The sequence below is a fragment of the Salmo trutta genome, chromosome 32 (assembly GCF_901001165.1).
Source record: "Salmo trutta chromosome 32, fSalTru1.1, whole genome shotgun sequence".
NCBI classification, from domain to species: Eukaryota; Metazoa; Chordata; class Actinopteri; order Salmoniformes; family Salmonidae; genus Salmo; species Salmo trutta.
This window is the reverse complement of record NC_042988.1, coordinates 13,684,069-13,709,893: the sequence shown is the minus strand read 5'-3', so window position 1 is coordinate 13,709,893 and position 25,825 is coordinate 13,684,069. Positions and strand designations below refer to the sequence as shown.

Here is a 25,825-nt window from a genome sequence, read left to right as displayed (position 1 = left end):
GTAAACATCAAGGCTGCGTTTAAACAGGCAGCCCAATTCTGCTCTTTTTTCCACTCATACGTATTTTCTCACCAATCACATCTTTTCTCAGATCTTTTTCAAATGCGATCCGATTGAAAAAAAGCAGAATTGGGCTGCCTGTCTAAACGCAGTCTAAATGTTTTCACAATGTAGGCACAACTTTTCTCAACTAAGTTATATCGAACCTGGAAGCTATGGATAGTGAGGATCCATAGCGACCACTAGCGGCTGCCAAGGCTAATCCAAGCGCTAGCGGAGGTTTCTCTGACATGGCATGCTTGGTGGCACCCAAGTATGAGCAAGTGTGCATAAAGCGAAGGGCAAGCATGTAGGCCTACCAGTAGAGGTGAGTGGATAAAATCACTGGGGAAGCCAAGCCAGGAAAAAATAGCCATATTACAACCTATGTGTTGTGATAATTGCGTTTTCACTATAATATCCTGTTAGTTCATATGCCATGGTTCACCGGCGGTCCAGTTTTATCCCTCCCAAGTTTTCTGAGCAAAAAAAATTAAAAAATACACAGTACCAGTCAAAAGTTTGGACACACCTACTCATTCCAGGGTTTTTCTTTATTTTTACTATTTTCTACATTGTAGAATAATAGTGAAGACATCAAAACTATGAAATAACACATGGAATCATGTAGTAACCAAAAAAGTGTTAAACAAATCAAAATATATTTTATATTTGAGATTCTTCAAAGTAGCCACCCTTTGCCTTGATGACAGCTTTGCACACTCTTGGCATTCTCTCAACCAGCTTCAGGAGGTAGTCACCAGGAATGCATTTCAATTAATAGGTGTGCCTTGTTAAAAGTAAAAAATGTGTGGAATTTCTTTCCTTCTTATTGCATTTGGGCCAATCAGTTGTGTTGTGACAAGGTAGGGGTGGTATACAGAAGATAGCCCTATTTGGTAAAATACCAAGTCCATATTATGGCAAGAACAGCTCAAATAATTACAGAGAAACGACAGTCCATCATTACGTTAAGACATGAAGGTCAGTCAATGCAGAACATTTCAAGAACATTGAAAGTTTTTTTAAGTGCAGTCGCAAAAACCATTAAGCACTATGATGAAACTGGCTCTCATGAGAACCGCCACAGGAAAGGAAGACCCAGAGGATAAGGAAGACCCAGAGGATAAGTTCATTAGAGTTACCAGCCTCAGAAATTGCAGCCCAAATAAATATTTCACAGAGTTCAAGTAACAGACACAACTCAACATCAACTGTTCAGAGGATACGGCGTGAATCAGGCCTTCGTGGTCAAATTGCTGCAAAGAAACCACTACTAAAGGACACCAATAATAAGAAGAGACTTGCTTGGGCCAAGAAACATGAGCAATGGACATTAGACCGGTGGAAATCTGTCCATTGGTCTGATGAGTCCAAATTTGAGATTTTTGGTTCCAATCGCCGTGTCTTTGTGAGGCGCAGAGTAGGTGAACGGATGATCTCTGCATCTGTGGTTCCCACCGTGAAGCATGGAGGTTTGATGGTGTGGGTGTGCGTTGCTGGTGACACTGTCTGTGATTTATTTAGAATTCAAGGCACACTTAACCAGCATGGCTACCACAGCATTCTGCAGTTATACTCCATCCTATCTGGTTCGCGCTGATTGGGACTATCATTTGTTTTTCAACAGGACAATGACCCAACACACCTCCAGGCTGTGTAAGAGCTATTTGACCAAGAAGTAGTGCTGCATCAGATGACCTGGCCTCCACAATCAGCCGACCTCAACCCAATTGAGATGGTTTGGGATAAGTTGGACCGCAGAGTGAAGGAAAAGCAGCCAACAAGTGCTCCGCATGTGTGGGAATTCTTTCAAGACTGTTGGAAAAGCATTCCAGGTTAAACTGGTTGAGAGAATGCCAAGAGTGTGCAAAGCTGTCATCAAGGCAAAGGGTTGCTACTTTGAAGAATCTCAAATATAAAATATATTTTGAGTTAACACTTTTTTTGTTACTACATGATAACGTGTTATTTCATAGTTTTGATTTCTTCACTATTATTCTACAATGTAGAAAATAGTAAAAATAAAGAAAAACCCTTGAATGAGTAGGTGTCCAAACTTTTGACTTGTACTGTACATATTTATACATTTTTTGGTGGGTGGAATTTTCATTGTTGGACATAAAATACTGTAAAAAAAACCACCTGGAAATTAGCTCTAAGTGATTTTCATTTAAGAAATCTGTTCCAAAGTATTTTCACACGTAATAGAGAGAAACGATGTGATCATATACAAATGTAAAAAAGGTTTGAAATTATTATGTTTTAGTCAAATATATTTTGGGGGATTCTTGCGGTCAATTTGCAGTCTACAAATTATTTGTAGTTACGTTACGCCTCCTGACCATCCTCTCAAGAAAAATCATCCGGAGGCTGAATCTAGTAGATGCTCCCTGTCATATGCCTGGCCACCATGATACAGTTGAAGTCAGAAGATTACATACACCTTAGCCAAATACATTTAAACTCAGTTTTTCACAATTCCTGACATTTAATCCTTGTAAAAATTCCCTGTTTTAGGTCAGTTAGGATCACCACTTTATTTTAAGAATGTGAAATGTCAGAATAATAGTAGAGAATGATTTATTTCAGCTTTTATTTCTTTCATCACATTCCCAGTGGGTCAGAATTTTACATACACTCAATTAGTATTTGGTAGCATTGCCTTTAAATTGTTTAACTTGGGTCAAATGTTTCAAGTACCCTTCCACAAGCTTCCCACAATAAGTTGGGTGTATTTTGGCCCATTCCTGATGACAGAGCTGGTGTAACTGAGTCAGGTTTGTAGGCCTCCTTGCTCGCACATGCTTTTTCAGTTCTGCCCACAATGTCAAATAATAGTTCTGCAGGAGGGGTGAAGTCAGGCGCAGGAGACTCAGGTACGTGAAACACATAGTTACTTTAATGAAGAAAAACAAGTCCAAAATATCAAGCCTACAAGGCAAGGGAAAAAATATTCCAACAAAGGAAGACTAACACAGTCTTGGGAATATAACGGGACGCAGCCCAGCAACCCTAACGCCAAAACGCTAAATATAAAAGGACCAGAAAAGAAATCCCCCCCCCAACCTACGATAACAGACACTAAACAATCCCGCACAACCCCAAACACAAAACAGACAGACTAAACACCCCACTAATTACTAAACACAAAACAGGTGCTACCCTAACCAGACATTACCAAACGAAACAGAAAAGGAAATCGGTGGCAGCTAGTAGGCCGGCGACGACGACCGCCGAGCGCCGCCCGAACGGGGAGAGACGCCACCTGTGGACGTTGTGACACACAAATTTTGTATAGGATTGAGGTCAGGGCTTTGTGATGTCCACTCCAATACCTTGACTTTGTTGTCCTTAAGCCATTTTGCCACAACTTTGGAAGTATGCTTAGAGTCATTGTCGATTTGGAAGACCCATTTGCGACCAAGCTATAACTTCCTGACTGATGTATGAGATATTGCTTCAATATATCCACATAATTTTCCTCCCTCATGATGTCATCTATTTTGTGAACTGCACCAGTCCCTCCAGCAGCAAAGCACCCCCACAACATGATGCTGCCACCCCTGTATTCCACGGTTGGGGTGGTGTTCCTCGGCTTGCAAGCCTCCCCCTTTTTCCTCCAAACATAACGACGGTCATTATGGCCAAACATTAATATTTTTGTTTCATCAGACCAGAGGACATTTCTCCAAAAAGTACGATCTTTGTCCCTATGTGCAGTTGCAAACCATAGTCTGTTTTTTTATGGAGGTTTTGGAGCAGTGGCTTCTTCCTTCCTGAGCGGCCTTTCAGATTATGTCGATATAGGACTCGTTTTACTGTGGATATAGATACTTTTGTACCTATTTCCTCCAGCATCTTCACAAGGTCCTTTGCTGTTGTTCTGGGATTGATTTGCACTTTTCGCACTAAAGTACGCTCATCTCTAGGAGACACAACGTGTCTCCTTCCTGAGCGGTATGACGGCTGCGTGGTCCCATGGTGTTTATACTTGCATACTATTGTTTGTACAGATGAACGTGGTACCTTCAGGCGTTTGGAAATTGCTCCCAGGGATGAACCAGACTTGTGGAGGTCTACAATTGTTGGCTGATTTCTTTTGATTTTCCCATGATGTCAAGCAAGAGGCATTGAGTTTGAAGGTAGGCCTTGAAATACATCCACAGGTACACCTCCAATTGACTCAAATGATGTCAATTAGCCTATCAGAAGCTTCTAAAGCCATGACATAATTTTCTGGAATTTTCCAAGCTATTTAAAGGCACAGTCAACTCAGTGTATGTAAACTTCTGACCCACTGGAATTGTGATACAGTGAATTCTATGTTGGGATTGTTTGGGTTGATCTCTAATTGGAGGCAGCTGATCCTCGTTGCCTCTGATTAGAGATCATATTTAAGTAGGGGTTTTTCTTCCTGGGTTTTGTGGGTAGTTGTTTTCTGTTTAGTGTATGTCACCTGACGGAACTGTTGCCGGTCGTTTTGTTAAAGTGTATTCATTAAAAAGTAAATATGAGCACTATACACGCTGCGCCTTGGTCCCCTTTATACGACCCGCGTTACAGAACTACCCACCATGATTGGATCAAGTGGCGTGCCCGGGCAGAAATGGACACCTGGTCACATCAGGAGTGGATTGAGAGGAGAGACTGGACTTGGGGCCAGGTAATCGAGCGATATCGGAGCCTACCTCGGAAGAACGAGAGGAAGCCCCCAAAAAATTTTTGGGGGGGCACATGGGTAGTTTGGCTGGGCCAGGACTGGGAGCTGAGCCAATTCCCTGTGCTTTTTGTGGTGAGCATGTGCCTGCCTTTCGCACTTTCTCTCCAGTGCGCCTCCATAGCACAGTACGTCCTGTGCCTGCTCCTCGCGCTCTCCCTCCAGCGCGCCTCCAGAATCCAGTACGTCCTGTGCCTGTTCTTCGCACTCTCCCTCCAGTGCGCACCCATAACCCAGTACGGCCGGTGCCTGCTTTGAGCACTCGGTCCTCAGTGCGTCTCCCCAGTCCGGTGAGACCGGTTCCTGCTCCACGTACAAAGCCTCCAGTGATAATCGATGGTCCGACGCCTGTAGAGATGATCCATGGCACTAAGCCTCTAGTGATGATCCATGGCCCGGAGCCTGTAGGGATAAACCATGGCACGAAGCCTGTAGGAATAATCCATGGCCCGGCACCTGTAGAGATAATCTATGGTAAGAAGCCTCCAGTGATGATCCTTGGTGCGGAACCTGTAGAGATGATCCATGGCATGGAGCCAGCAACAACGGTCACTAGTCCGGAACCTATTATGACGCCTCCCAGTCCGGAGCCTCCAGCGACGCTTTTCCGTTCGAAGCCTCCAGCCACGCTCCCCAGTCCGGAGCCTCCAGGGACGCTCCCCAGTCCGGAGCCTCCAGCGACGCTCCCCAGTCCGGAGCCTCCAGCGACGCTCCCCAGTCCGGAGCCTCCAGCGGCGCTCCCCAGTCCGGAGCCTCCAGCGGCGGCCCGCAGCCCGGAACCTCCAGCGGCGGCCCGCAGCCCGGAACCTTCAGCGGCGGCCCGCAGCCCGGAACCTCCAGCGGCGGCCCGCAGCCCAGAACCTCCAGCAATGATCTACAGTCCGGTTCCTGGAGCCGCCTCCTATGCTGGAGGTTAAGGTTATGTGGACTGCATTTGAGCCGCCATAGTCAAGTATCACCCTCCCTACCCTCCCTTTTTGTTTTGTGGTTTCGTTTGTTTTTGTTGCATTCGGGGTCTGCATCTTTTGGGGGGGCGGGGGGGTGGGGGGGGGTACTGTCACGTCCTGACCCTAGTAAGATGTAGAGTAGGTCAGGGCGTGACAGGGGGTGTTTTGGGTTTTTCTATGTTTTCTATTTCTACGTTTTAGTTCTAGTTTTCCTATTTCTATGTTGGGGTTGTTTGGGTTGATCTCCAATTGGAGGCAGCTGATCCTCGTTGCCTCTGATTGGAGATCATATTTAAGTAGGGGTTTTTCTTCCTGGGTTTTTGTGGGTAGTTGTTTTCTGTTTAGTGTATGTCACCTGACGGAACTGTTGTCGGTCGTTTTGTTGTTTTGGTTTAAGTATATTCATTAAAAGTAAATATGAGCACCTTGGTCCCCTTTATACGACCTGCGTTACAATTATAAGTGAAATAATCTGTTTGTAAACAATTGTTGGAAAAATTACTTGTGTCATGCACAAAGTAGATGTCCTAACCAACTTGCCAAAACTATAGTTTGTTAACAAGAAATTTGTGGAGTGGTTGACAAATGAGTTTTAATGACTCAAACCTAAGTGTATGTAAACTTCCGACTTCAACTGTATATAGGCCTACTTCCTTGATCACACCTACAGGTTAATTACGGAAAATGGTATGCAGCATCTGGATATGTGTCCAATAAAAGTTCAACATTCACCTTCTGCTACCATTTCTGTCAAGTCCACTACCATACAGTTTGATACATACATTCGATAAATCCAACGAGACAGAACGCACTGCAACGGCCTCTGCAAGCCAAACGCAGCGTTCTTTTGGAAATGAATGTACTTCTGGTGTACCAAAATGCAATGATGCTAACGCATCGATCACACCGACAGCATCTTTGCATTTTGGTACACCAGAAGTACATTCGTTTCCAGTGGAATGCTTAATTTGCCTTGCAGCATTGTGTTGGAGAGGCAGTTGCAGTGTGTTCTGTGTGGTGCATATGTTGGATTTATCAAACGTATGTGTCAAACTGTATGTGTATAACGCTTTGAACACACCGACAGCATCATTGTGCTAAATAGTTGTAATTAGCCTTTGTGTAGCTGGTGTAGAGAGTCAGGCGCAGGACAGCAGATATGAGTAATCAATGTATTTACTCAATTATTCACAAAATACAACACAATATACCGAGCCCACAATAACGGACCGTATACAAGACAAACAATTACTCACAAACAAACATGGGGGAACAGAGGGTTAAATAATGAACAAGTAATTGGGGGATTGAAACCAGGTGTGTAAGACAAAGACAAAACAATTGGAAAATGAAAAGTGGATCAGGGATGGCTAGAAGGCCGGTGACATCGACCGCCGAACGCCGCCCGAACAAGGAGAGGGACCAACTTCGGCGGAAGTCGTGACAATAGTACGCAGCATCATCTGGATATGTGTGCAACAAAAGTTCAACATTCACCTTCTGCTACCATTTCTGTCAAGCCGTCTAAGCATACAGTTTGACACATAGATTCCAACTTACGCACCACACCAAAAGCACGACAACTGCCTATGCAACGCAACGCTGCAAGGCAAACGCAGCATTTAATTGGAAATTAATGTAATTCTGGTGTACCAAAATGCAATGATGCTGTCGGTGTGATCAAAGTGTAACTTAACAGAAATGGTAGCAGAAGGTGAATGTTGAACTTTTGTTGCACACATATTCAGATGATGCTGCGTACCATTTTGCGCTATGACGCTGTAGGTGTGATCAAGGGGTAAAATGGCACAGTGGCAGAATAAATTCAACCACGTGTTTCATCATCACTGTCAGGTGAAGTCCACAAAGCATATTGCATGTAACAAACAGTTACATGACCTACAGCATGGTCAAGCAAGTTAATGTTTCTGACATTTTCGTACCACTAAACAACTAATAATTTAGAACCATGGAGAGTTAGGCTACCACAATTAAGTCGCAAAGAAATCAGGAGCTGCCTCCACTATTCCAGCACCATTTCAACTTTAACATTTCAACATAATAAAATCATCTATGTGCAAAATGGCTGTGACAACTAAAAGATACCAAAAACAATACACTCCAATCAATGTAAGCTAAATATGATGTGGCTGTCCATGGTACAGCAGAAAATAGTTGAGATTAGTAATTGTCATGCTGGGTTTAAAGTAAAAACATATTTTCTCAGCTTTTTTCTCCATCTATGTTGAGGAGGTCAGAGACCTGGCAGAGTGGTGCCAGGACAACAACCTCTCCCTCAACATGGGCAAGACAAAGGAGTTTATCGTGGACTACAGGAAATGGAGGGCCGAATACACCTCATTCACATCGATGGGGCCGAGAGCTTCAAGTTCCTCAGTGTCCACATCACTAAGGACCTATCATGGTCCAAACACAGTCAAAGAGGGCACGACAACGCCTCTTCTCCCTCAGGTGTCTGAAAAGATTTGACATGGGCCCTCAGATCCTCAAAAAGTTCTACAGCTGCACCACTGAGAGCATCTTGACTGTCTGCATCACCGCTCACTCACACATAACACGTACACACAACTATATGTACATATCAACCTCAATTTCCTCGTACCCCTGCACGTTGACTCGGTACTGGTACCCAATATATATTTCCGAGCTTCTGTATTATTGCGTATTTATTCATCGTGTGGTGGGTTTTTTTTGTAAGCATTTCACTGTTAGGCTACACCTGTTGTTTTTGAAGCATGTGACAATTAAATGCTGTTTGATTTGTGTGGCCTTGGCGCTATTCAATGTCTGGCCACGAGATGGCATGGGAACCTAGTTTAATTGTTATCCAGGTAGAGCTTGTGGAAATGCGTTGTCTCCCATTGAGCTTTAATAACAAAGTAATAATGTAATGTATAGCTTACTGCTCTCTTTCGACAGCTGAAAGTAAAATAATAATATTTCTAATTTAACAAAGTGTACATGAGTGGGCATTTGTGTGGGGTATAAATGTAGTCTATTACCTAGATTGTCATATGAGGGTGCCCGTTGCTGGTTTAGGAACCAGCTAATATGCTTGGGCACGCTTAATAACAATAAGTTACACTGTTTTACAAATGTGCTACATGGTTTCAAAGTATACGTCAATCAAAGCATTTGCGAGTTACAATTGGACAGTTGCTTTGTTGGTAACTCAGTAGGCGTTTCCAAGTCCAGCATTCAGAGAGACGAAAGAAGCTGCTGCGTACAGAAAATGGCTGACAGATTTTCTAGGTTCAACGAAGAACGTGATTTCCAGGTAATGTTAATCAAATATTTAGCAACTAAACACAATATAGTATAAATAATATCACGAGAATAATTGTGCACCTTAACACATTTGGAAACGAATCAGGAATCTGTAATCGGTTCAAAGGTATGCTAGCTAGGCTAGTTAGCAGCAACTTGATAGTCCAGTGTTCGACGAGTTGTATTGCTCTCGAGCTCGTCTTGGCTAGCAAGCAATGCATTGAACCCACAACTACCAATTCTAAGCACGTGCTTAGTGGATACAAAATAATAATAGTAATTTTGACAAAGTAAACCGAGTGACCTTGGGGAAATGAGCTAACTACATCGAGCTAGCTAACATTAGTTAGTTGGCTGGCTAGCTGTCACATTGTTGGTGCTGACAATGACAACAATGACAATGTACATTTAACAGACGGTCTTATTCAGAGCGATTTACAGTTAGTACATTCATCCAAAGGTAGCTTGCTAGGTGGGACAAACACATCACAGTCATAGTAACATTTTCCTCATTGTAGCTATCAGCAAAGTCAGAGCTCGTAAGTAGGAAACATGGGTTCTACTGTACTGTAGCCACCATCCATGGAACTACATACCATACCTGGCTGTGCAACATTCGGGCGAGTTGAGAATATGTGTAATGTTAGCGCTAACTACATGTATCGTGTGCAGCTAGTTAGCTACTGTAGCTAGCTACGCCGCTTGTTGGTGAATCCTGCACCCACAATGTATTCGCTTTTGTTAACTACTAGTAGGGTACATATACGGTTAGCGGATTCCCTTCTTAGTTGCTCGACAATGCTGGGTATGTGTTTTGCTTCTGTTCTGCTGATGTCGGATTTACCAGCTATGCCAACTAGTTCACGCATTTCTTGGCATGTTACATCTAATGGGCTACAACTTTCTGTATTGCTGGCAGCACCACAACACTAACTATTAACCTCACCAAATGCAATTCATGTATTCAGATTCGTTGGCTTATTGCTTGTCTGAAACCCAAGACAGGATGTGTTTGAGTTGGTGTCCTGTCCAGTTTCTGCCTGCGACTGACGTCACCCTTATAATCCGTTTGTCTTCCAGTGTGTAATTTCGGCCTCGGTTGCCAGTGAATACATAGAGTATTTATAATAAAAAATGTCAGTGATTATGTTGTGGTCTTCAGCAATGTTCCCTTAAATGTTTTTAAGCTCTGAGCAAATTTCAGGTCAGCTGAGCGCAAACTTGAACTTTGAAAATTATGTGCAACTTCCCGTACGTGTTTACTGTGAACACTGAGGCTGTACCTGCTTTAAATTGCAATTTTAACAGTGGCAATATAGGCAACTATGGCTATTTGATTATAATGTAGTCCTACCAGAGTGGCCTACCATCAAAACAATGGAGAAAATGCATCCCATAACATTTTAACATGGAAATAGCTGTTCTATCATTCAGCCTACAGTAGCAGCCAATGTCTGGTGTTCATTGTAGGTCTTCATTCCATGAGCCTTTTGAAAATAAATATACAAGGCTTGACATTAACCTGTTTATCCACTTGTGCTTCAGACAAGGAGGTGACTGAAAATGTTGTTTGATCCAAGAAACCACTTTTACAAAATGCATTATTATCCCCACACCATTATTACAGATCATCAGACAAGTTATGCTACCCTCTGCCTATTGGCTACTTAGCTTATTCAAGCCTGTCTCAAAATACAATAGTGCCCCTTTAAAACATAAATAAAGCTCTTTACCTGACTCGGGTTTCAAAGATGTCTAGAAATGTACATGTTTTGTTCTCTTGTAGGAAGAACAAAGCTACATGCAGCTCTAGCTTTGATCTCAAAACAAGCACATCTACTCACGACCGCTCATGCTGCAAACACAGTCCAGTTCAAAGTAAATGGCACAGATCCGTATGTCAATGGTCTAATTGCATATAGGCCTACTGCAGCTCTGATTGTTTGTGCCGCACCGGTCTGTGTAGAGTACGAGCGGAGTAGTGTGTGTCAATGCAATAGAATCCTACTCCGATGCGTTCTGCCTACAACAAAAACTCTTGCATAGTTTGTTTTGTTTCGGTATGTTGAATTGAAAGTGGCTATTGTATTGATTCGAACACATTTGCCACAGTAAGGGTTTGTTGATAGTGTTAACAGGGAAAACTCTAGAACAGTGGTCATCAACCCTTTCTGAGTCAAGATCACTTTGAGTCAAAATGCAACCTGAGATCTAACATGACTTAAATGTAAACCCTTGCAAAATTAACTGATTAAAAACAGTACTGTAGCAATGAGGTTTTGCCGTAAGCTATATGCCCAATACATTATCACCACACATTGGCTTTGCTTGAATTTCCCTGCCAGTGCAGGGAAATTGTTGGGGCCATTTAAAAAAATATATATTTAAAAAAAAAAAATGGAGGTAGGCTACATGATCACATCGGTCGGTAATAGATTACTTGTGAAGCACAGCTGAGTGAGCATACATTTAAATAGTTTGCTTTTTATTTTACTGGGCTGATGGTGCCTGCAATCTGGTCAGTCTCAGTGGAGGGAGAGGGCAGCAAACTGAGGGTCTGCCTCTCAACATCCCTCCGCTTTCCCTTTCCTCCACTGACCAAAAAGTGACACTGTCTACCAGCTGATAGCAAAACTTGAGTCACACCCCATTACTTCTGCCTCATGCACAAATTCATGTTGTTACTCCTATGAACAGAGAAAGTGAAATATTCCTTGATATTAAAAAAGACCCAAACCGCTAATAATAATAACAACAACGCAAGCCCATAGATACATTTTCCTACTCATTCATTACTGCTGCAGTACTTGTTGTAGCGCTGAGTGGAAATATAGGAAAAACTTCATTTTATGGCTTAAGTGTTAAATACAACATGTTGATAGTGCTGAGTCAGAACTTGAACATGAACTCACTCATGAAAACAGCAGTTCTTTGCTGTATTCATTGACAGTTTCTCTCTCTAGTCATGGTTTTAAACATTTTGAAATCTTATAGTATCAACTTTGCTGTAGCTTTCTTTTATGCCTGCTACGTCTCTGCAGACATGGTCATCTGAGCCATCCCATTGGCCAGCGTTAGGCCTATAGTGCACTTGATTTGCTCTCTGGGCCCGCCGGGAAGGCAGAGTTTGTACTTTGACACATGAAATGGTTCAAAATGGCAACAGTGCACCTACCTGGCGAGCAGGGCAGCTGTATTGTGGGACAAGTTGTGCTGAATTGTGTGCCACTGTCAAAAATGTGCACGCCCTGTGCCAGTTTCTTATATTTTGGCATCCTACCACTGCAATGATCATGTTACAATGCGTCAAATTGGGATAACCTACATACTTTTCAAACTAATTCCCTTGGGTTAAAGCTGCCCAAAGGTCTGGCAAAAGATCTGCTTGCCTTCATGGCTGTGTTGTTTTACTGTACCCTACTTTAGTTGGTGTTGGCACCGGTCTGTGCTTACGCTTGTATTTGTGGGCAGCTGGAGCTGTCTACCCACAAGCAGCTTTGGTTGTCTGCTACTCACATTTGTCCTTGACCGTAGAAAACGCTCAAACTCTTGTGAAATGTGTGCGATGTCTACAAGTGACATGCTGGGATTATGTATACAGTAATGGAAAGGACAGTCATTATTTTTGTATGGTGCCCATAGATGGTGCAGAGGCCAAAGTGTTGCTCTGTCACCACCCTATAGTAAAGTCAACTACTAGGCTATATAAAGCAAGACCATGGATGTATACTACCAGTTTATTGTACACTGCATAGTGTTTTCTGTTCATTGAGTTCTCATTGTCAGAGAGCGAGTGTTTCCAAAAGAGTCCTGCCACAGTGAGTAATGCTCGCTAGTTGCTAGGTCCCAAGGTAATATAACTCTGCAAATATAAGGTGTTCGTGATACAGAAAATGATTAAATGGTGTGCTTTGATATAGCCTACATTTACTTTTTTTATTGGCTGTGTATGTGATGAATTATGTCTTGCCCTTCAGTCCTCCAATGAATGTCTGTGGCATACTTCCATCTCAAATACCTGCGGCCTATTTGGTGAATGAATGAATTTAGCTCAAGATGTTTCTTAAATATTCATGCCAACACTTCTCTTTTGCAGGGTGTGAGAGAAGGCAGAGATTGGGGGGTTGTCGCTGCAGGTTACACTGCGCAATTGAATGTTGAACGTTTCCCATTAACTCGCCTAAATCCCCCCGCTCTGCTCTCACATGCCCTTGCAAGCAAATCTAACCGTCTGCAAAAATGACACATCAGTCATGCCCCTGTCTCATGCTGGTTATGAAAAGCTGTTTGTGTTTCATACTGGTTTTCTTCTTCTGTTCCTGAACCCAGCAGAATTCTGCTCTCCTAATAAGGCTTAGAACACGTTATGCTAACTGCCCTGTTTTATCCCTGTTTGTTCTTTGGGGTGTTTTGATATTTATAAGCCTGTGATCAATGTAGTTTTTATTTAAGCCATGTCTAACTTGACACATTCCCTGAGTGTTTTTAGCAGCCTTTAAGTGAGACATTTTGACAGATGAGACTAGGGGCTTATTTTTCTAAGTGAGTGCAGCACCTATTTTTGGACGGGACGTTTTCTATTTGCCTTTGGGTGCTCTTTAACGCTGCCCTCATCCAAGACCTGATTGAATGATCCAAGATAACATACCAGATCAAGAATGTAGAACAAGGAAATTACAGGAGATTTCTATTTCCAAACTGTTGGTTACCTAGTGGTCAGCATGGTCGTCAGCTTCTCTGGACCAGAAACAGCACTTCAACAATATTATCTTTGTTTTAGTGTGGACAGCCACTGGCCACTCTCATGGTGTCTACAGATCTGTGGCTGGGCATCCTGTGCAGCTGCCGTGGGGTGGGGGTTAGGAATAGGAGAGGCAGCACCAGCACACACAGTCTGTTGTGTGGCCTCAGAGCCCAGTGAAGACTGCTCCAGACCAGCTGTTCCCAGCATGCAGTCTGCCAGCCAGAGGCCCAATGAGGCCTCCTCACACCATGCTACCTCCTGTGAGGAGCAGAAGATGGAGGCATGAGGTCGGCCCAGCCTCACACAGCCAGAGCCAATCCCCGCCAAGCCAGTCTGCTGCCGTGATACTGCTCCGTCTCAGTGTTCACACTCTGCTGCCTTCATTCCCTCTGGAGCATTCTGCATTTCCATGATCTATTGTCTCTCTAAACACTCAGGGTTTCAAAGATTTTGTGAACTTTCTGCTGTCCTGGGTTCCGTCATAGTGGGTTTCTTCTAGCTGTGCCCAGACACCCAGTCGGTTATTTTCTCCCATTAGAACAACACTACAACACTCTCCCTTGATGCAGTTGTTGGCTTGATTTCCCAGAAATAATGAGAGGGTTTCAATTGTTCTTTTATGAATGTAGGCCACAGAACAAGCTGTCCATCGTACCTCCAATACTCCCCTACCTGATCACCTATGTGGTGGTTGGATGGTTTGTGATCCTGGGATTATGGGCTTGAATGGTTCTGGTGAATACAGACCCCGGGGGGAAGTGTGGCACTCACCAATCTGCCTTCTCTGGTCATATCTCATTCCTCAAATGCTGCCGAGGCCAGCTTTTCCCCCTTTCGTTAAAGAATATGAGGGGGAATTGGGGAGGGTGGCTTGATGAGCAAGGACAATGAGACTGGACATTCATGTCCCAAGTGACCCATGTTTGTCATGTAAACTCTGCAGCACTTGGGTTTTTGAGAGGAAAACAAAATGTTTTGTGTTTGATTTACAATGAAGCCGTCTGCACTTTTCAACGGATTGATGACGTGATCAGGGTGTAGAAACGCCTCATCTAGGATTTGGGTGTCCCAGTGGGGACCTCAGAGCCCATGTATGGCTGCCTTACTGGCTCCTGCTGAGAGTAGAGTGTTGGCTCTCTGGTGGGGAGCGCTAGGGCAGGCCTTATGTTCCAGTGCTTGTAAGATGGGGTCTGCTTGTGAGTGTGGAAGCCCACTGTTCTTCTGAGTCATGTGGCTAAAAAGTTGCTCCATTGGATTGAAACTAAGGGTGATTTTCTGATGCTTCTTAACTCTTGTTAGATGATGATGATGATGTATGTTACGCTACTTAGTAAGGCTGGGAATCGCCAAGGACCTCCCGATACGATATTATCACGGTACTTAGCCTAGGTGCCGAGACAATATATATTGTCAATCTCATGATTCAATATGTATTGCGATTTCAATGATTATACATTTTTTTACTGGTGTTTTGGTGCAGGTACAGCCAACTAGCGCAAAAATAATATTGCGATATTGTAGATACGATGTAATGTCAAAAATAATATCAAAATATGGAACTATGGAGTTAAAATGATCTCTAGTCCAGGATACCCAGTCGCTCAGTATTCGCCAGGTGTTTCTCTCTTGGTCTACACGAGAGCCCGCTGCCAAGCAACACTGCACATGGAACACCCAGAGATCCACTGACAGTCGGTTTAACTTCAGCCTGTGTACACAGACAGTCTCATCCCACCCATCTCATAGAAAGCCCATTGATTTAGACTAAATTGTTATTGGGGCTCAGGCATGTTGCATGTTATAACACTATGCAGAGCATACTGCTCAGTATGCAGAGCATACTGCTCAGTATGCAGAGCATACTGCTCAGTATTCAGAGCAGCCACCCAGTCTCTCTTCTTTCATGTCTCTACTATCAGACTCGGTCTGAGCTGCAGAACCCCAATTTTGGGGTCATTCGAAGGTAATTGTCCATTTCAGTGTAGGCAGTGGTAGCGGGAACCCTCAGTTACAAGTTTAGATGGATGTTTATTTGTTTTTAATGCCAAAATATTTATATTGCTTTTGTGAGTGGTGGAATTAGACCAGAGACGGAGGGGAGATGAGAGGACCAGCAGGCAGCAGTGGGAAGATTGTTGCAGGAGCTGCAGCTGGTTACACATTAGGCATTCTGATCACTTCAGAAAATCAAGAGTTGTGTGTCCCAAATGGTAAATATCCCCCTCCCTTCGCTCTGTTATAAGGAACTGCCTCTTCCTAATGGAAAACTCCAAAACAAAACATGCAGCTTGCCCTCCAACTAAAATAATGACCCGTTAATGTGGGCTCGGACAGCGGTTTGAGGGTTATTTGTACCGGTTTTTAAATCGGTCAGGCTAGTGTCATCCTTGGATCTCATGTAAAGCTTTACTGTGGCATAAATCATGTTGTCTGGTTAGAAATAAGGGAACAGGTGATCCGTTTGAATTTAATCCTTGTTTTGCCCTGAAGGTTTGAGCTACAATACCGTGATCTATTGTAGTTAGGCTAGTATCTGTGTTCTTCAGTGGATCCCCCAGTTGTAAAGATGAAGCGGTAGTAGAATCAGTAGGTGAGTAGACAGTCGCTGCTGGCGGCCGCCTCTACAGACTTCAGAGACTCATCAGAAGACGTCCCGCAGGTTCTAACCCACTTAGGCTTGATGTTCTGTAATAAGAAGCTATTAGAAATGGATCCTTCTGAGGTTGTGTGTTAAACTCAATAAGCCTCACGGGGCTCTACAGTGCCACGATTTGACTCAAATATTTGTCATTGTGTTCCTAAATTTCTCTGGGTGCGCCAACATTTTTAAACTTAGGTGCACACATGCTCCTCGTAACAAAAGGTCAGCGTATAGCCCTACCTCAGTTGTCTAAAACCATTTGAAGTCAGTACCGCAGCTCAACCCAAGCCTCAAATATACTCAGAGCAAAGGGATATGGGCCTCAGGATCTCTGTATTATTGAAAACATTGGAACAGTGGCTTTCAGTCAGTCTAAATGAACACATTGAAAGAACATTGCCTTGTGTCTTCCAGTCATTCAGTCTCAGCAGGTTGAAGGTCAAAGAGGAATCGCATCTGCTTTCCAAGGTGACCTTCATGTGCCTTTCTGCTGCCTCTGCTTTGAGGGGTAATGTGTCTTGTCTGGGAACGGAGACTATATAGAACATCCACCTTCTGGAAGGAGTGACACACTCATTACTCATCTCGTCCATGTCGTCCTCAAGTCAAGGACCCTGTCTCATACAAATAGGATGCCTCGTTTTTGCATCCTGCTGCCCTGAAAAATACAATTAACTCAATTAATTCCAGCTCCCCAATTTGTTCCCCCTCATTGCAGACAGTGAAGTGAAATGGGTTAGATCTCTGCACTGGCCTCATGGCATTTGAAATGTAGTGGTAATATAGCTACACACACACACACACTCTAGCCTATTATTTTGTACCACTGTAACCGGTTTAGCCACTCAGGGTGAACATTAGGTTTCCATCTGTCTTGTAAGATATGGTGCTCTTCAACTGTCAAACTTAGGCAGTAGAGAACCTTATCTCAACAGTGTGTGTGCGTGCATTAATGTGTGTCTTTGGTAGGCATCTATATGTGTTTTAACATGTCCATTTCATCACCTATTTGATTGTGTGGTTTCTGTTTAATTTTGAAATGTTTTAGCCTCTTGGGAACTGAAATGGTTTCACTTCTATCAAGGGAACACAGGAACATGAGTTTCTCTTTTGCAGACTGTTACATTTTCCTTTGGTTGTTGTTCCCTCTGGCTTTTCACTGCTGTCTCTCTCTCTCTCTCTCCTCTCTCTCTCTCTCTCTCTCTCTCTCTCTCTCTCTCTCTCTCTCTCTCTCTCTCTCTCTCTCTCTCTCTCTCTCTCCTTCTCTCTCTCTCCTCTCGCTCTCTCCTCTCGCTCTCTCGCTCTCTCGCTCTCTCGCTCTCTCGCTCTCTCGCTCTCTCGCTCTCTCTCGCTCTCTCGCTCTCTCTCTCTCTCTCGCTCTTCTCTCTCTCTCGCTGTCTCTCTCTCTCGCTGTCTCTCTCTCTCGCTGTCTCTCTCTCTCGCTGTCTCTCTCTCTCGCTGTCTCTCTCTCTCGCTGTCTCTCTCTCTCGCTGTCTCTCTCTCTCTCTCTCTCTCTCTCTCTCTCGCTGTCTCTCTCTCTCGCTGTCTCTCTCTCGCTGTCTCTCTCTCGCTGTCTCTCTCTCGCTGTCTCTCTCTCGCTGTCTCTCTCTCGCTGTCTCTCTCTCTCGCTGTCTCTCTCTCTCGCTGTCTCTCTCTCGCTGTCTCTCTCTCTCGCTGTCTCTCTCTCTCGCTGTCTCTCTCTCTCTCTCTCGCTGTCTCTCGCTCTCTCTCTCGCTGTCTCTCTCGCTGTCTCTCTCGCTGTCTCTCTCGCTGTCTCTCTCGCTGTCTCTCTCGCTCTCTCTCTCTCTCGCTCTCTCTCTCTCTCGCTGTCTCTCTCTCTCGCTGTCTCTCTCTCTCGCTGTCTCTCTCTCTCGCTGTCTCTCTCTCTCGCTGTCTCTCTCTCTCGCTGTCTCTCTCTCTCGCTGTCTCTCTCTCTCGCTGTCTCTCTCTCTCTCTCTCTCTCTCGCTCTCTCGCTCTCTCGCTCTCTCGCTGTCTCTCTCTCTCGCTGTCTCTCTCTCTCGCTGTCTCTCTCTCTCGCTGTCTCTCTCTCTCTCGCTGTCTCTCTCTCTCTCGCTGTCTCTCTCTCTCTCGCTGTCTCTCTCTCTCTCGCTTGTCTCTCTCTCGCTGTCTCTCTCTCTCTCTCGCTGTCTCTCTCTCTCTCTCTCGGCTCTCTCTCTCTCTCGCTGTCTCTTCTCTCTCTCGCTGTCTCTCTCTATCGCTGTCTCTCTCTCCTCTCTCTCTCGCGTCTCTCTCTCTCTCTCTGTCTCGATCTCTCGCTGTCTATCTCTCTCTCTCTCTCTCTCTCTCGCTGTCTCTCTCGCTGTCTCTCTCGCTCTTCTCTCGCTGTCTCTCTCTCTCGCTGTCTCTCTCTCTCTCGCTTGTCTCTATCTATCGCTTTCTGTCTCTCTATCTATCGCTGTCTCTCTCTCTCTCGCGTTGTATCTCTCTCTCTCGCTGTTCTATCTCTTCGATGTCTCTCTCTCTCGGTCTCTCTCTCGCTGTGTCTCTCTCTCTCGCTGTCTCTCTCTATCGCTGTCTCTCTCTCTCGCTCTCTCTCGCGTCTCTCTCGCTCTCTCTCGCTCTCTCTCGCTCTCTCTCGCTATCTCTCGCTCTATCTCTCGATCTCTCTCTCTCGCTGTCTCTCTCTCTCTCTCGCTGTCTCTTCTCTCTCTCTCTATCGCTGTCTCTCTCTCTCTCTCTCGCTGTCTCTCTCTCTCTCTCTCGCTGTCTCTCTCTCTCTCTCTCGCTGTCTCTCTCTCTCTCTCGCTGTCTCTCTCTCTCTCTCTCGCTGTCTCTCTCTCTCTCTCTCGCTGTCTCTCTCTCTCTCTCTCGCTGTCTCTCTCTCTCTCGCTGTCTCTCTCTCTCTCGCTGTCTCTCTCTCTCTCGCTGTCTCTCTCTCTCTCTCTCTCTCTCTCTCTCGCTGTCTGTCTCTCTCTCTCTCTCTCTCGCTGTCTGTCTCTCTCTCTCTCTCTCTCGCTGTCTGTCTCTCTCTCTCTCTCTCTCGCTGTCTCTCTCTCTCTCTCGCTGTCTCTCTCTCTCTCTCGCTGTCTCTCGCTGTCTCTCTCTCTCTCTCTCTCGCTGTCTCTCTCTCTCGCTGTCTCTCTCTCTCTCTCGCTGTCTCTCTCTCGCTGTCTCTCTCTCGCTCTCTCGCTGTCTCTCGCTGTCTCTCGCTCGCTCTCTCTCTCGCTGTCTCTCTCTCGCTCTCTCTCTCGCTCTCTCTCTCGCTGTCTCTCTCTCTCTCTCTTTCTCTCTCTCTCTCTCGCTGTCTCGCTCTCTCTCTCTCTCTCGCGCTGTCTCTCGCTCTCGCGCTGTCTCTCGCTCTCGCGCTGTCTCTCGCTCTCGCGCTGTCTCTCGCGCTCGCGCTGTCTCTCGCTCTCGCGCTGTCTCTCGCTCTCGCGCTGTCTCTCGCGCTCGCGCTGTCTCTCGCGCTCGCACTGTCTCTCGCGCTCGCGCTGTCTCTCGCTCTCGCGCTGTCTCTCGCTCTCGCGCTGTCTCTCGCTCTCGCGTTGTCTCTCGCTCTCGCGCTGTCTCTCGCGCTCTCTCTCTCTCTGTATGTGTTAGCTGTCTGGTGTCTAACCCTCTGTCCCCATGTCTTCTCTCCTAGGGGGGAAATCACTTTGACCAGTATGAAGAGGGCCAGTTAGAGCTGGAGCAGGCATCCCTGGACAAGCCCATAGAATCGGTAAGGCCTCATCCTTCACCCCTGCACTTTTTTGGACAAGTGTGTGTGTGTGTGTGTGTGTGTGTGAGAGAATGGATTATTGGTCCAGAGAGAGAGGAATAAGAGCCTCGCCCAGTGTTCCCTTGACAACCCATTCTCCCTACCCAATCAGTAGAATCACTGTAGACCCCCTCCCTTCCCAAGCCCTCTGCTTCCTGTGCCATTTCCTGTGTGATAGCTCTTAGCTGGATGAATAGGGTTATATTTTCATTATTCATTATTATATTTCACTTTAATCGTAGCTCTTAACTCTGAATGTGCATCTGTCTTTTTAAGCCTGTTTTCAGTCATCCAGGCACTAGTTCACCAGATTGTTAGAGTGGAGTGGATAAGGCACTGTTACCAGTCTATAGTTTAAATACCTTCCAATCACTGTTAAAAGGGCAGTGTACAGTAAAATGTCATTTGTGTATGTCCTCTAGGGAAGCGTGAGGTCCCTGAGTTTAGTAGTGGAAGATTTCTAATCCCTGTTTGCCTCCCTTGCCCTCGGTGCTAAATTACACCGTGGCTATTTAGCAATAAAGGCCATTTGTACAAACCTCCTCTAGCCCCCTCTACAACCCATCTCATCACACACACACAGACAAACTCTTCTTATATATTTACACACACACACCTCTCCCATAGTTAATTTTAGCTTGCTAGCACCCTAGCCACTGAAGTACTATCATGAGATGGACATACTCACAAGGGGTCCTGTTGATGAATAAAATCATATCTAATACTCTGGGCTAACAAGATTAGAATTGTAGCATACAATTGCATACTCGCATACATGTTCACAACACACACACACTGGGGGGGGGGGACAGGCGAATCAGATGTGGTCTGATTGTTCTGCTCTGACCTGATTTGGGAAGGGAAAGGGAGTCGGTGCCTTATCCACTCCACATCAAGAGAAGAGAATTGAAAAGGTGTAGGTTTGGAGATGGAAGTGTATGTTTAGTATTTGTGTGTGTGGAGTTTGGTTTGTGTACTCTGTCTGTGTGTGTGTGTGTGTGTGTGTGTGTGTGTGTGTGTGTGTGTGTGTGTGTATATAGGACAGTTGTCTCAGAACATTACAGTATTGTACACAACTTGGGGTGTTCGACATTTCTCTCCTGCAGCAAATTGGCCCCTATTAGCTAAGCAGCAATGACCCGGTTTGTATTTGCACGCTCTGCTTTCCTACTCCCATCTTTTAGGGTTTCCTTGTAACGCTTCTCTTACTGTCTCTCTGTCACTCTATCTTCACATCGCTCTACGTCTTTCTGCTCTCTCAATCTTCTCTCTGTTCTTTTCATGCATCTATGTTCAAACAATTCTTTCTCTTTCTACTACACAGTGATTCGGTGTACAGTACCCTCTGTCATTTTGTGCTGGCATGGTGCTTGTGCAACTGGGACTGCATTTTTCGCTGACGAGGCACATGGATAATATCGCAGGCAGCTCTTTTCTCTCGCTCCCCCTTCCATCTCTTTCTCTCCGTGTCTCTCTCGCTCTCTGAAGCACCACGGAGAGCAGGCCTGAACTCCACTCTTGTCTCCACAACGTCTATCCCCTCTCCTCCTCAGGGCATAGTGGATGTCCCCTGACTCCGACTATTGATCTGATTCTGAGCATCTCAAGGCACAGCAGAACAGTATCTTAGCCCAGCTGCATTGAGAGTTCCAGCTGCATTGATAAATAAAGCTTTATTTACAAGTAGGTACGAGGAGGGTTTTTAGGCTTTTGTTTGAAAGTATATACAGCCAGTCTACATGGAAACGCCACACACCCACACAACTATACCGCTAGACGTTGAGAGCTAGCCTTAAGCATGTAGCTGTAACAAAGCCAAATTATTCAGCCAGGCACTCTGGTGTAAATAATCCTGTGTCTGTTCTGTTGTGAGGCACATAGACAGCAGCAGTAACAACAGCGGTAACAGCAAGGTCAGTCTGTCCTTCTCCTAGCTCTGCTGTTATCCTGCTGCTCTGAAAGCATTACTAAGCCATGCTAAAAAAGGCTTCCTTTATGAAATGTGAGGGAGAAACTCCTGTCTGGCCCTGACCATTTCTCCATAGGCCTTCATATGACTCATATATAGACCCTGATGGCTTGTCATGGTGGGTGGATTGACCAAACCAAGCTGAGCCATGTAGCACCAACCCACTCACTGGCTCAGGAGCCCACTGTGGGTGGGCGGTGGAGAGGAGTGGAGAGGAGAGCAGGAGAGGTGGCCTGCCTACCTGGGTAAAGTGGTTCTGTTGCTCCTGCGCTATTGTCTATGGAGGGGCGCTGAGAGCCGGGCTGCAGCACGACAGCTCCTGACACACGTGGAGAGAGAGGGAGGACTGTCACTTCAACCACAGACGCATGCGCTCACATAATGTGTATTACACACACACACACACCAAACCTTTCATTTCAGTAAAATTGCAGTTGATCAGCTTTGAAATTTCACAGTTCCACTTAGGTTTGTCTGATTTTTAAAAGGCTGTAACACACTCACCAACATCAGCCCATTCTCCTCCTCCTCCAGCAGCAGTGTCATGGGTGACGGGGGCCAGTGACAGTCGTCAGCGTGTCTCACGTCACGGAGCTGGCTGTGTGTGCAGCGCCCGCGCCTCTCTGCGTCCCTCCCCTGCCACTCGTGTGTGTTCTGATCTGTAGGCAGCTAGAGGTCTGTGGTACTTTACTGGGATCTGTTTTCTCTCTCTGTCTTTCCCCTCTGTTCTCTCGCTCTTTCTCTAACATTGTTTTTTTGCATTGCATGTGTTAACTGGGTATCATTCGGTACTAGCTCTCTACTCTGTCCTAATCACAACACCTTTTCCCCTCCCCTCCCCATTTCTCCAATGTCCCCTACCCCTGTTCCCTCCTCCAAATCCCTGGCCCTGAGAGAGAGATGCAGTGGGCAGCCTCAGACACACACACACAAGAGCAAACTCTATTTGAAAAACACCTGTGCACAAACTGTTCTGGCCTCAAACTTGAGAGAGAAGATTGATTTCACACCGTGCCATTTCACATGATGCCTTCTGGGCCTTTTACCTTTGGCTACTGAGACACTGCACCAAGCCAGGGTCAGCTACATCACAGCACCACTGACAACAATATTCAGAGTCAAACCTCAGTCAGATTAGAAGGAAACGTACATGCCCAGAGATTTATGACAGGTCAAAGGTCATACATCACCCTCTCATGGTGCAGTACGACTGCAGTAACACACTGACCCCAGCCCACCCTCAGTATGTTATCACGGGTGCTAACAGCCATTTGGTGTCTCTGTTCTGGGTCCAGGTGCTGACATCATCAACATGAGGTGGGTCTGACAGACTGTGACGGTGTACCGACTGCTTAAAGGCCATGTTGTTGTTCACATCCATGTATCAACAGAGCTGTAGGTGTCTTTGAAATGATCAACCTTGTATAGGTGTTTTTTCACTGCCACCCACACGCGTAACAACATTGCTTTCTCGCTCACACACACACACACACACACACACACACACACACACACACAGAGCCTAGAGGAACACACACTTATACGCACAGACTACCGTGCTGTTTCTCAGGCACCAGCTGTGTCTTTCCTCTGCTCCATGCTGTGTTAGTGTTACACTCCCACCTCCCAGCATTCATTTGGGAAAATGAACCCCTGGAAGATTACCAAGGGAAAGGTCAACTGCCATCAGTCACTTGTCCCCTTTCCAACCCTGACCCCGCCTAGGGCTCCATCTCTATTTAGCACCAGCTCCAACACTGCAGGAGGCAGACTGGCGAGGTCAGTTAGATGTTTTTAAGGTCATTGATGGTCATGGATCCAGTGATCCTGACCAAGTCTGTCCACCGGTTAAGTCACAACTCCTCAAGGTCAACTGAACAGACCCAAGGTTAGGTAACAACTGCTCTCCAATATGGTGGTGCTAAGAGGGCAGGGCCTTGGTTGGAAGGTGTCTGTTCTATTTGGCCTGAGTCCCTTGAGGCCCATGCAGGGACCATTGTTTCCATTTAGTCACACCAATCTGAGCCTCAGCAGGGAGGAATGTGAGCATGCAAGGCAGACAGACAGAGCACCAAGGACAGCGGAGCTGGAAATAGAGCTTTACAAGGAAGAGGAGAGCTGCCCCCCTGCTCTGTCCAACAGACCCAGCTCCACAAGACACACATTCCACAGGGGGACGAGAGCGGGTGACGCCTGGCTGCCACCCTCTGTTTTCTACTGTCACATAGTTACTCACACAGAGATAATCATATTAAATATGACCCAAGTTTTGGTTGATATTTTTTCTGACATTATTCTCTGGTTAAGTGGATTAGCGTGCTGTCTGTTCTGTGGGTTAAGGCCTCAGACAGTGATGGTGCAGTAATCCCTATTAAAAACCTGCCATATAATGCAAGGGGCTTCTGAACCCCAGTGTGAGGCTCGCACACAGCCAGCGTCTACTACACACACACACAGAGAGAGAGAATTACACCGTCAGCATCACTAGGTTTGAAGACGCACACAGGTTCCTGGTATGGTGCCCCCTGTATACCTCTTCCTTCCTTTACCCCTATCTATTTGGTTTTACCCTCCCACAACCTCCCATGCACTGTGTCAATGACCGCACAATGCACATTACCCTCCCTACCAACACTCTCGGTGTGGATTTCTCTTGTTTGGATAACATTTTCTTTTTATTTCTCCTATATTAACAGTAATCATTAAATCAGTGAGTTTATTGACATGCCTAGTTACCACATTTCTGTTTTGTGTACAGTGTTTTCTAACATTTTTAGGGCAAAATAAAGATTTTAGCTCTTAAAGAAAAAAAAAGCTATGAAACAAATTGCAGTTGAAAGCGTTAGTGACTGGCCGGTTTCTTACATTGTGTCACGTGTGACTGTTCTTTTGACAGCCCAGTATTTTAAAGCCAGGTTCGTATGGAAATGCCTTCACTCCACTTGCACTGCTGTTGGAACTCGCCGTCGTTGCTTTTCATCGTCCGTCTGTCTGTTTTCTTCTTCATTTAGTGCGTTCATTCATCTGTTGTTCAGCACACAGCCTGCGTCTCATCTCCGCCCTCACACTCTGCTCAGTCCATTCTGATTGGCTCATCGATCAGTCTCAGCCATTTTGGACTGAAGTTTCTCCCCCTCACCAGCCTCACCTGGTCGTCCTCATTCTAATTTACAGACGCAGCTAGAGTTATTTTGGGGGAGGGTTACAGACTATTGGCTTGCATTTGATTTCCCCCACAACCACCAACCTACATAACCCTTGAGAGCCAGTGCTTGTGTTTCTGTGTGGGTTGTTGCAGGCAGCTACAGCACCATCCTACTGCGGTGAGAACTAAAAGCATCCCCAGTATGTCTTTGTCAATGGGAGCAGGGAGGAGCCCACTGCAGTGCAGAGAGACGAGGCTGCAGAGGATAATGGGAATTGTAGTCCTCCAGCCCCTCTTTTATTTATATCTGCTCTGACTTGATGTGTCTAGCAACCAGCATGAACATGTTTATATGGTGACACCATGCTAGGTGATGTATATCCCCGGTTATTAGAAGTACACATGCGATCCCTCTCCTCAGCATATGAGGCCCAGTGTGGATTCCTCTCTTATCTGTGCTTGGAGCGGAAGATCTGACTGGCACACAGATACAGCTCATATATCCCCCATTCCCAGGCTCTGCTCTAGTGGGTGTTCCTGTCTGGAATTAGACGAGGAGAAAAACACAACCAAACAGAGCTAGGAAGTGGTGCAGTTCAACTTTTCCCTG

At 45.5% G+C, this 25,825-nt stretch overlaps 1 protein-coding gene across 1 annotated transcript in view; it reads left to right on the top strand.

Moving 5' to 3' along the window:
* Positions 1-8,898: 8,898 nt before the first annotated feature.
* The window catches only part of LOC115171145 (G patch domain-containing protein 8-like), a 39,716-nt gene continuing 22,789 nt past the window's right edge, over positions 8,899-25,825 (top strand). The window contains 2 exon segments of the mRNA XM_029727681.1: positions 8,899-9,004; positions 19,985-20,062. Of these exon segments, the coding sequence (XP_029583541.1) occupies positions 8,960-9,004; positions 19,985-20,062 (123 nt within the window). The 5' untranslated portion in view covers positions 8,899-8,959.